General features: G+C 40.7%; 2 protein-coding genes across 2 annotated transcripts; both read left to right on the top strand.

The window, feature by feature from the left end:
• Positions 1-1,753, top strand: LOC123644066 (gamma-crystallin D). The gene is made up of 3 exons (XM_045560221.1): positions 1-56; positions 157-399; positions 1,415-1,753. The coding sequence occupies exons 1-3, from the start codon at positions 48-50 to the stop codon at positions 1,685-1,687; spliced, it is 525 nt and encodes a 174-aa protein (XP_045416177.1). The 5' UTR covers positions 1-47; the 3' UTR covers positions 1,688-1,753.
• Positions 1,754-9,892: 8,139 nt separating this feature from the next.
• Positions 9,893-12,308, top strand: LOC123644067 (gamma-crystallin F). The gene is made up of 3 exons (XM_045560224.1): positions 9,893-9,901; positions 10,005-10,247; positions 12,036-12,308. The coding sequence occupies exons 1-3, from the start codon at positions 9,893-9,895 to the stop codon at positions 12,306-12,308; spliced, it is 525 nt and encodes a 174-aa protein (XP_045416180.1).
• Positions 12,309-12,512: the final 204 nt, after the last annotated feature.

A 12,512-nucleotide genomic window follows, 5' to 3' on the forward strand; every position in this document is an offset into this window, starting at 1 on the left:
GCGCCGCCGGCCCCACACGCTCTTCTCTGCCGTCCGCCCGACCAGCCATGGGGAAGGTGAGCCGGGCGAGCGCCCAGGGCCCCGGGAGGGTCCCTGCCACTCGGGCTCCGGAGACCGGGGCAGGCCCTTGAGCCCTCGCCTCGCCTTGCCTTGCAGATCACCTTCTACGAGGACCGGGGCTTCCAGGGCCGCCAGTACGAATGCAGCAGCGACCACTCCAACCTGCAGCCCTACTTGAGCCGCTGCAACTCGGTGCGCGTGGACAGCGGCTGCTGGATGCTCTATGAGCAGCCCAACTACGCGGGCAGCCAGTACTTCCTGCGGCGCGGCGACTACCCCGACTACCAGCAGTGGATGGGCCTCAGCGACTCGGTCCGCTCCTGCCGCCTCATCTCCCACGTGAGTCCGGTTTTACATCAGGACAGAGGCCCTGCGGACACTGACTGGATGGTTTCCAGCAAAGGTTAAACATTGCAAAGAGGGATCATTCACAGTAACTGAGAGTGTGTGGACAAGAGAGAAGCTATAGGGGATTAGGGCAGTATAGTTTGCTCCCCACAAAAGCAAAGTATTACCCAGATACCAATTAATCAAAATTTACACACAAGTATTTATTGAATGTGTTGGCTGCCCTAAGGGATATATAAGACTGAAGTCCTGTTCTGGAATCATTTAGAATGGAGCTGTAGAAAAACCGCTAACACCTGGCAGAAGAGAGATGATAAGGCAGTTACTGAGGATTACAGGGTAATTTCTTTTAAGACTTTCCCCTTTTTGCTCCTCTCTTGAATATTTTGGTTTCCCCAGCCCATACAAATAAAAGTAGTTTCCCTCAACAGAGCACAACACAGATACTTTACACAGGAGCCACATACATCTCATACATGTGTTTTAAAACACTAAAGTTTATGAAAAATTAGTCCTTGGACTTACTAATTTTTCTTTCTCATTTTCCCTCATTCTATTCACAAATTCCTGATTGAGAATTAATTGTTGTCTAAGACTTAAGAAGTTTAATATTTTATATTTTAACATTTAAAAATACCTATATTTTAAATGTATTTTCATGTATTTATTTTATTATTAAAATATTTCTTCAAAACAGCAAACAATTGTAATAAGCTGTTAAAGGTGTGGGTTTCTCTGTGGTACTAGGTACTGATTATAAAAGGGAAATATCTGAATGTATTAAAGAGGGAGATTTCCATTTCAATTCATTCAGCCACACTTTATGATCTTGAAAAGGTACTGAGTCTCAGCCCTCGGTAATGAGGAGTTTATAAATATTCAGAATTAATTCATAGCATATATTTCAAAATGGCTTGAGCGGGTTCTCACCACGTTGTACTGCCTAATGTGCTGGAATCATTTCATGGTTTGTTTCTCTCCACTTTTCCATTTCTGGGTGTGCCAGGCTGGCCCACACAGGATCAGACTCTACGAGAGGGAGGATTACAGAGGCCAGATGATAGAGTTCACTGAGGACTGCTCCTCCCTTCAGGACCGCTTCCACTCCAATGAGATCCACTCCCTCAACGTGCTGGAGGGCTCCTGGGTCCTCTACGAGCTGCCCAACTACCGCGGGCGGCAGTACCTGCTGAAGCCCGGAGACTACCGGCGGTACCAGGACTGGGGGGCTGTGAATGCCAGAGTGGGCTCTCTGAAAAGAGTCCTAGATTTCTACTGAAATATGTTCTCCTTCATCGTTTCTCAATCTGGAAACTAATAAAATATTTTCTGTGTGTTCCTGGCACTGATTTGCTTGTGTCTTTCCTTTTGTCCTGTTTCTATTTTATTATTTTATTTACATACAAACTGTGGCAACCAAGATATGTGATACATAGGTAACAAAGAAAGTTCTCACAATAGAAATACACACCTTCATATTGAGCAGAACTTTACAGTTTGCAAAACAGTTTCATAAGACATTATCTCATTTGATTCTCTGGACCTCAGACAACTCGCTGCTTTAAACCAGAGTATTAGAAATCTGTTTAGATTTCAGTTTTGTTCTGAGGAGTAAAGATCTGAAAGCCAAGGTTCGGATACTGTGATCCACATTTTAAATCAGGGATTCCGGACCTGGGTACCACAATGGGCTTTGGAAGATTTTTGAATTCCCTAAAACTGAATACAGAGGTTGAGTTCACAAATCTCTGTCAGACTCCCTTACTGCAGAGGTGACCATGTGACACTCTTGGGGCCACTGTATCCTAAGTTGGAGGAATGCTGATACGGAGGGAGAAGGGATGGTTCTGGAAAAATTTTTGCTTTCCTAATGAAAGGGAGCAGATGTCCCCAGTGCCACAATTCCCTCTTATTTCAGTCACCTTACACCCAAGAAATGACAAGTACGAGGGAAAGGCCACTAGGATTATGGAAATGCTGGCTTTGCTGTGGTCGAGCCTCTGAATCATGCCAACAACCTCTGACCTTCAGATTCTTGTGATGGGAGGACAATAAACTCACATTTGTTTAAGCCACCGTAGCTGGGTGTTATCTACAGTTCAACATGCATTTTTAGGAGAGAGAGGAAGGAAAGAAAGGAGGAAGAGCGGGAGAGAGGGAGGATGAGTGAGAGAGGGAGACCATTATAGAACAATGTAGTCATAAGATCATAAGATGTTAACATGTGTTAGACCAGGAGATCATCTAACATAGATAACTTACTTTATGTAAGGTAAACTGAGATGTAACTCTAATGTCGCATAGCTAACAATGGAGGTGGCATCAGAATCCAAAATCAGCTCAGAAATCACTGATTTTCCATTATAAAATTAGAAAAGTGCTGTCATTACTAGATTACAGATTCTTACCATGAGATCATTGCAAATAACCGAACAAGAACTGAGTTAAATATATTGGATAATCCAAAGCTGCATTCTGTCTCAGTATATACACATACACACATACAGTTATAGATATGTATATAACCTTGTACATATATAATATACATGCATGTGAGTGTTAGTATACTATGTCTAAGGTCATAGAGAAGTAGGACACTATATTCACTTACATTGGCTCTTTTCCTACCTCTTGGTTTGTCTTACTTGTATTCTCATTGCTAGACTTCCAGAAAGGAGTGACAATGTATGTGCTTAGAGACTAATTTGTTCCTGTCATTTCCCTGATGAAAAACCTTTGATGTTTCTCCGCTGCCCACAGGAAAAAATTCTAATTCTTGAGAACCTGGCCCCAGCCTGTCCACTTTATCTCCTATCACCTGTCCACAGTCACCCTTTGCACTCGAATCCTGCAAATATGCCAAACACACTTTCACAACTCTTTGCTCTTACTCACACCTTTTCCTCACCTGGATTACTCTTCCCCACCTTCTCCCTGGTAAGCTTCTCATCCTCCAAAGCCAGATCAACATTCACCCTAACTCCATAGCTAAAAATGGTTCTGAATCAGTTAGAATGCTTTAGACTGACAGTAGCAGCAGCTCCATATTAAACAGATAAGCAATATGGAAATCCACTAACTCACATGACAGGAAGTCCTGGAAGCACAGGGTTTAGGGACAGTTGATTCAGCAGCTCAACATTATCATCAGGGGCCCAGGTTTTGTCTGCCTCCTGCCTTATTTAGCATCTGCATCATCCTGAAGCTGATATCCCTAGTACCACAGGATAGCTGTTAGCTACTGAGGCAATACACCAGAAGAGCAATCGTTGCCTACAGCACAGTTGTGCCCAGAGCACAAATTCCCAGGATTGAAGAGGACATTAAAATATTATCAGGTTCTTGAGTGTAAGCTTTGGTGGTATAATGAAATCTGAAAGGAGTGAATAAAGGAAGAAAGAGGGAGGAAGTCCAAGGAGGGAAGTTTATTATTATTTTACTAATAATAAAAAAGAAATTTTAAAGATGTCAATGATACTAAATATTCTTTTATTTCTTTTTATAAATTAAGAGGACTGTAAGAAATTTAAAATAAACTTTGTCTTAGACACTCTTTAATTCCTTTGTAATCCTTGAAATTCACCCCATTTGGAGGAGCAATTCAGATGGTGTCTATTATTGGTTGCAAATGGTGCCTATTATTGGCAAACTTTTGCACCACTTTGTGATAATAAAGAGTTGAATGTTCTAAGAGCAGGAGAAGAAGAAATGTGAACTAACTTTTGTGACTACTTCCAGGAATCTATCCTAAGAAACAAATTCTAAACGTGGAAAAAATGTTATACATGAACTATTCACTCAAATAATATTTATAATAAAGAATAAATGGAAAATCATCAAGAAAAAATCAAACAACCCCATTAAAAAGTGGGCAAAGGATATGAACAGAAACTTTTCAAAAGAAGACAGACTAATGGCCAAAAAACATATGAAAAAATACTCAACATCTCTAATCATCAGGGAAATGCAAATCAAAACCACAATGAGATATCACCAGTGAAAATGGCTTTTATCAAAAAGTCCCAGAACAACAAATGTTGGCATGGATGCGGAGAGATAGGAACACTCATGCATTGCTGGTGGGACTGCAAACTAGTACAACCTGTGTGGAAAGTAATAGGGAAATACCTCAAAGAGCTACAAGTAGAACTACCATTTGATCCAGCAATCCCATTATTGGGCATCTATCCAAAGGAACAAAAGGCATTCCATAAAAAAGACATCTGCACTAGAATGTTTATAGCAGCACAATTCATAATTGCAAAGATGTGGAATCAACCCAAGTGCCCATTAATACATGAGTAGATTAATAAAATGTGGTATATGTATACCATAGAATACTACTCAGCTGCAAAAAACAATGGTGATCTAGCACCTCTTATATTATCCTGGATGGAGCTGGAGCCCATTCAACTAAGTGAAGTATCACAAGAATGCAAAAACAAGCACCACATATACTCATCACCAAATTGGTATTAATTGATCAACATTTATGTGCACATACGGTAGTAACATTCATCGGGTGTAGGGGGGAGGAGATGAGTATATTCACACCTAATAGGTGCGGTGCACACTGGGGGATGGACACGCTTATAGCTCTGACTCGGGCAGGGCAAAGGCAATATATGTAAACTAAATGTTTGTACTCTCATGATATTCTGAAATAAAAAAAAAAAGAATACATGGAAATTGCCAATTTCCTGATAGTAAAGGAATGGTAAGGAAACTTACAGCATATGTACTTAATGAATGCTTTGGTGTTTTATTAAAGAACTATTTATGAAGTGGTCCAGAAAAAATATTTAATGTAATGTTAACTGAAATGAAAAGATTCAAAATTTTATCTGTAATATATTTGCCTCCTAAACATTAAACTTTTTAACTGAAATATAACAGAATTTCAACAGTAGTTTAAAAATGAACATCTATTGCTCTCTTTGTTCTAACTTTGAAGTAAAACATTTTTGTCACAAAAAATTGTTGAGAAATAAAGAAGAGTTATAAAGAAAGTAATAAAAGTTACTCATAATTCCACTCTTTATAGAAATAAGCATAGAATAAACACAGTTAACATTTTGGTTCACATGATTTTAGACACACATATTTTATTAACTGGTTCATAGCATTTAAAATGTTTTGTAGTTTACTTTTTAAAAAATTTCTTTTTTCTTTCAGCTTTTATTTTTATATCGCTTTAGGCTTACAGAAATTTACCAGAAAAGTACAAAGAATTCCTGTATATTCTCCATCCAGATTTCCCAAATGTTAACATCTTACCCCATTTGCTTTATTCTCTCTCTCTCCTTATGTATACATATACATATTTTTTTCTGAACATTTGAGCCTGTTCCAGACATAATACCCACCTGTTTTTTCTTTTCTTTTTTAAAAAATGGCATGCTAGAAACGATGCCCCTTTTATCCATATGTAGTGAGAATATTTTCTTACAACCACAGTACAATTATCAAAATCAAGAAATTACTATGGATACAATACTTCCTTAATTTTGCCTGTCACTCATGGAAGAATTTTTAAATTGTGGCAAAATATATATAACACAAAATTTACCATGTAACCATTTCTTCTTAAATTCTGCTACATTAAGGAAGGACACAATCATTTTCAATGTACAATTCAGTGGCGTAAAGTACATTCACATTATTGTGCAACCATCAGTACTATCCATCTCCAGAACTTTTTCATCCCAAACATGAAACTCTGCACCTATTAAACACCTCCCTATTCCTACCTCCCCCTCAACCCCTGGTAATGACCATCCTACTTTCTGTCTCTACTAAGCTGACTATTCTAGTTACTTCAAATAAATGGAATCTTACAACATTTGTCCTTCTGTGTCTGACTTATTTTACTAAGCATGTATTCAAGGTTCATCCAGGTTGTGGCATATGTCAGAATTTCACTCCTTCTTAAGGCTTAATAATATACCATTGTGTGAATACCACCTTTTGTTTATCCATGCATCTGTTGATGGATATTAGGGTTGCTTCCACATTTTGGCTATTGTGAATAATGTTGCTATGAACATAGGTGGGTGCAAATATCTCTTCCAGATCCTGCTTTCAATTCTTTGGAATATATACCCAGAAGTGGGATGGCAGGATCATATGGCAATTTTATTTTTAATTTTTTGAGTCACCCTCATACTGTTTTCTGAAGCAGCTGCCCCATTTTGCACTTCCATCAACAGTACACAAGGGTTCTAATTTCTTCATCTCCTCACCAACATTTCTTATTTTCTGGGCTTCTTTTTTTTTTAATAGTAGCCATCCTAATGGATGTAAGTGATATTTCACTGTGGTTTTGATTTGCCTTTCTCTAACAATTAGTGATCTTTCACATGCTTGTTGGCCATATGTATATCTTCTTTGGAGAAATGTCTATTCAAGTCCTTTGACCATTTTTTAATAGGGTTATTTTGTTGTTGCTGTTGAATTATAAAATCCTTTATATATTCTGGATATTAATCCCTTACCAAATATATGATTTGCAAATATGTTCTCTCATTCTATAGGTTGCCTTTTCACTTTGTTGATCATGTCCTTTGATGCACAAAAGTTTTTAATTTTGATGAAGTCCAATGTATCTATTTTTTTCTTTTATTGCCTGTGCTTTTGGTGTCATATCCAAGAAGTTATTGCTAATCCAATGTCATGAAGCTTTCCCCTATGTCTTCTTCTAAGAGTTTTATAGTTTTAGCTCTTAAGTTTAGGTCTTTGATCTATTTTGAGTTAATTTGTGTATATGGTGTAAGGCAAAGGATCCACTTCATTTTTTTGCATGTGGATATCTAGTTTTCCTAGCACTATTTATTAAAAAGACTATTCTTCCCCCATTAAATGGTTGTAGTACCCTTGTTAAAAAGTATATTTAACAATATAATTGAGGGTGGTTTTTTTTTTCCGAACTCTATTTTACTTCATTGGTCTATTAAGTCTGTCCTTATGACAATACCACATTTTTTGATTGCTATAGCTTTGTAGTAAGTTTTGGAATCAGGAAGAGTGAGTCCTCTAACTTTGTTCTTTTCAAGACTATTTTGTTTATTCACGGTCCCTTGAGATTCCATATTAATTTTGGGATGGATTTTTTTCTTTCTACATAAGAAAATCAGTGGGATTTTGACAGGACTTGCATTAAATCTGTAGATTGTTTTGAGTAGTACTAACATCTTAACAATCCATGAACACAGAATATTGTGATGTCTTACTTATTATGTCTTCTTTAATTTCTTTCAGCAATATTTTGTAGTTTTCAGTGTACAATATATTTGGGTTTTTTAAAAACTTAAGATATGGTATTTTCTTTCTTTCTTTTTTTTTTTTGAGACAGAGTCTCGCTGTGTTGCCCGGGCTAGAGTGAGTGCCATGGTGTCAGCCTAGCTCACAGCAACCTCAAACTCCTGGGCTTAAGCGATCCTCCTATCTCAGCCTCCCGAGTAGCTGGGACTACAGGCATGCACCACCATGCCTGGCTAATTTTTTCTATATATATTTTTTAGTTGGCCAGATAATTTCTTTCTATTTTTAGTAGAGATGTGGTCTCACTCTTGCTGAGGCTGGTCTCGAACTCCTGACCTCAAGCAATCCACCCGCCTCGGCCTCCCAGAGTGCTAGGATTACAGGCATGAGCCACCACGCCCGGCAAGATATGGTATTTTCTATACCCTTAAATAAATTCTTTGAGCACATGATTTTTGGTAGCTGCCTAGAATCTCATCAAGCAGATGTTCCATAATTTATTTAATTAATACTTTATTTTGACATTTTATTTGTATCTAATTTTCTATATTATAAACAGTGTTTTGATAAAGTACCACTGTGCATAATCTTTCTATGTACCTTTAATTATTTCCTTTGGACAAATTCCTTGAGATGGAAATATTAGATCAAAGAGGAGAAAATTAGAAGTTTTTAAATACACACCAACAGTGTTTGTTTTTAGATGAGACTATGGTTTAAACATTTTTTCTCCTTTCTACTGTTTTAGTTTCCCAATTTTCCATAAATGTTATAATTTTTAAAAGAAAAAGATGTCAATGAGGCTTATTAAACTTTCATGGATCACATAAAATTTGTTCAGGGAAAACTACAGGGTGTCCCAAAAGTCTCCATACAAAGGAAAAATTCTGTAATGAATATTTTGTAAATAAACGTACATTTAGCTACAATGTCCCCTTTTCCCTATGTATGGTGAGTTTGGGGACACCCTGTACTTTTTTTAGTATTAGACTTAGGTAGTAAGAATCCAAACTAAGGACTGAGATAGGATAGGCTGTACCAAGGTTGTTCTAAAGCAGTGGTTCTCAACTGGGGGGGGGGGGGCAGAGATTTGCTTCCTAGGGGACATTTGGCAGTGTTTGTGGACATTTTTGCTTATCGCACTGGAGAGTGATGCTACTGGCCCCTAGCTAGTAGAGGCCAGGCTGCTGCTATACATCTTGCAATGCACACGGCAGGCCCCCACAAGAGAGAATTTTTTAGGCCCAAATATCAAAATAGTGCTGGAGTTGAGAAACCCTGCTCTAAAGAGAGCAAAGCACCAGGAGTTGCTGGGGATCTTGTGGAAAAGAAGGGTGACTTCAGCCCCTGGAGTCAGAGCCTTAACTAGAGAGCCACCAGGTTTTTGCCCCAGGGTGAAGAAGGCAGAATCTTTGCAAGATTCTGGGATTTAAAAAGTGTTATAGTTGCATGTCCATGTGGATTTGTCAGCAACTAGAACCAACTAAATTTAGCCCTCGGTTAGCAAAAGTGTTAGTGGAATAAAAAGTTACCAGCATAAGAACCCCCAGTGGGTCACTTTATGAATCCCAAAGCTGAGAATGTCATTGCCTGTGCTGTAACAGGCACACTGCTTTGGCCTGGGCGATGTCCTTGGTCACCCGGGCTACTGGAGCAGACCTGATCCACTGCTTACTAGCACATGGGATCATAGAGAGGTTCTCTTAGGCAGAGGAAAATCCCATTCTACTTTAAACGCCCTGTGGACAAACCAAGTTCATCATCCCCATGTTTCACATTTTCATGTCAAGAAAATGCTCTCTAATTTAAATGCCTCACACTGTAGTCCATTCTGACCTCAGGCTTGGTCACTACCCTATGTTGTTACTCAAATGGAAATTTTAAAAGTTAAAAAAAAATAATTACAATTATAACTCGTTAAGCACTTGCTCAATTCCAATTTCCCAAATAGGCTTCATTTAAAGGCCCGAGTGGCACTAAGTGACATGACAATTTTAACTAGATCATCAATTCGAAAGCTCTGGAAAGCCTAAGAGAAAACATACAATAAGTCCCCCACCACCACCCCGACAGTCATTATATAGAACAGAAAGAGAGAAAATGCCCTTGCTCCCCCCGCGGGCCCCTTTTGTGCTGTTCCTGCCAACGCAGCAGCCGCCCCGCTATATAGACCCGCTGCGCCGCCGGCCCCACACGCTCTTCTCTGCCGTCCGCCCGACCAGCCATGGGGAAGGTGAGCCGGGCGAGCGCCCAGGGCCCCGGGAGGGTCCCTGCCACTCGGGCTCCGGGGACCGGGGCAGGCCCTTGAGCCCTCCTCGCCTCGCCTTGCCTTGCAGATCACCTTCTACGAGGACCGGGGCTTCCAGGGCCGCCAGTACGAATGCAGCAGCGACCACCCCAACCTGCAGCCCTACTTGAGCCGCTGCAACTCGGTGCGCGTGGACAGCGGCTGCTGGATGCTCTATGAGCAGCCCAACTACGCGGGCAGCCAGTACTTCCTGCGGCGCGGCGACTACCCCGACTACCAGCAGTGGATGGGCCTCAGCGACTCGGTCCGCTCCTGCCGCCTCATCCCCCCCGTGAGTCCGGGCCGCCTGGTCCCTGCTGTGCCCTCGAGTCACATCAGTGATCCAGATGTATGGTTCGCCCTGTGGGCTAGGGGATGGGGTGGTACCTTCTTTTTTTCTGGCTCTAACTGTATTCTCTTTTCCTTTATTAACATCTGTAAGGTTTCCTTCCACCAAAAAAGCAGGTGATGCTGTGCTTTTAATTGGATATTTTATTGTACTTTGCTAAATCACATTCACCTCTAGTGGGAATAAGGTGCATAGCATTAGTTCAGAGCGTCTCTGCCACAGGTGACCAATGAGCAACAGGTAGACTCCTTACTATCAGGTAGCCTGAGGCCAGTTACTTGGCTATTTCTTACTCTCTTCATCTATAAAATAGGCCTGATCAGAGTAGTTCATTTCCAGGGCTGCAGTGAGGATGAAAGGAGGTACCTGTTGGTGTGTGGCACACACACACACACACACAAACACACACACACATTAACTATTATTATGCACAACAAGGATCTCTCAGTCCTGCCTTCTGATTAGGCAAAACAAGTAACCAACAATGAGACTCCAATAGCTCCTGAAAAGCCCACTGTTACCCAAATGAAGCCCCAGCAGCCTGGAATTCCACACTTAGGGTATGTTTGTGAAGTTTGAAACCCCCTGGGAAGGTTTAATAGCTTCATAGGACCCAGTTGGCATTAGGAGCCTGAAAACATAGTTTTCTGCTTTCAAGTCCTACTCTTCCAATTGCAGACTGTGAGCGCCCATCTTTAGTTTTCTCATAAAGAGGAAAAGGCTCATAATGGTTGTTTCATGTGTGCCAGGCTGTTGGGAAGATCAAACGAGGCAACAACATGTGAGTCCTTCGCAAACCATGGAATGCTGACCAAATGAAAGATGCTTCATTAGCAGCATTTATGCCTCAAAATGAATTGCTTATGAAAATCTTTCCTACAGAAGGTTTTAAGGGTGGAAGAAGAAAAATATTGAGACAACGGGAAGGAACAAGCAGATGAAGGAAGAACAAGTGCTGAAGACAAGAGAGACAGGATTTGCTCAGGACAAAGAGCCTAACTTTGCATTTTTTTAAAGGGTTTACACTCTTGATCCTGTACAGGCCTCCTTCATGATCTTGAACTTCCATTTTTGGTTTTTACCTAAAACTGATTTGCAGGAGCATATGTTAGAGCTCAGAACTGAAGCCTGATCTTTGTGATGGCTCTTGCGTTTCAGCATTTTAGAGCAGCAGAGCTTAAAGCAGAAAGCCAAGGATTAAGGCATTGCCTGGGCTGGACTTTCTTCCTGAATTGCCACCCAGCTGTGCCTCACTTGGTGAAAAGCAATTCAACTTCCTCTCTTTTAAGCTTCTTCTAATGCTATTGAGATTTAAAACAATACCTTTTCCCAGGGATTTGTCTTTTTATTTTAATGTCTAATTATTTTGGATGTCAGCCATGGAAAGCCCCAGACCACCACAAACCTATGAAAGAGAAAACAAAACAAATACATCAAAACTGTTAACTTAAAAGGATACTGAGCAGTGTGTATGTTTCATGTAGATTGCACTACCAGAAAACACTAGGGAGCATCATCATATCAAATGAATGGTGAATGGTGCCCTCCCGAGTTTCAAAGTGTACAACCTGCTCAGCTATACAGTATTCACAGCCTCTAGTGTTTGCAGTCTCTTTCTTTTAATTTGGTCACCTTTGATACAGAAAAGGTAAAGAAATGCCCATTCCCCACGTTGCTGCTAAAATAAGGTCAGGTTTTCTGACTTCTCATGTGCTGTTGCTGAATCCTCAGGCCAGTTCCCACAGGATCAGGATCTACGAGCGAGAGGACCACAGGGGCCAGATGGTGGAGACCACTGAGGACTGCTCCTCTCTCCACGACCGCTTCCGCCTCAGTGAGATCCACTCCTTCAACGTGCTAGAGGGCTCCTGGATCCTCTACGAGCTGCCCAACTACCGCGGGCGCCAGTACCTGCTGAGGCCGGGGGACTACAGGCGGCACCACGACTGGGGGGCCATGGATGCCAGAGTGGGGTCTCTGAGGAGAGCTGTGGATTTCTATTGAAATATTTTTACTCTATTCTTTTCTCCATCTGGAAGCTAATAAAATATTTCCTGTGTGTTTCATGCAGTAATGTGGTCCTCTGTTCCTTTCAGCCTCCTTGGAAGGGCTCAGCAAAAATAAATCTAGGAATAACATGAATTTTCTTGCATGTATCCATGGAAGGGGTGGTGTGAGGCAGCAGCTAAGAGCTCAGCACTTACACAC

Source organism: Lemur catta, chromosome 8 (assembly GCF_020740605.2).
Source record: "Lemur catta isolate mLemCat1 chromosome 8, mLemCat1.pri, whole genome shotgun sequence".
NCBI lineage: Eukaryota > Metazoa > Chordata > Mammalia > Primates > Lemuridae > Lemur > Lemur catta.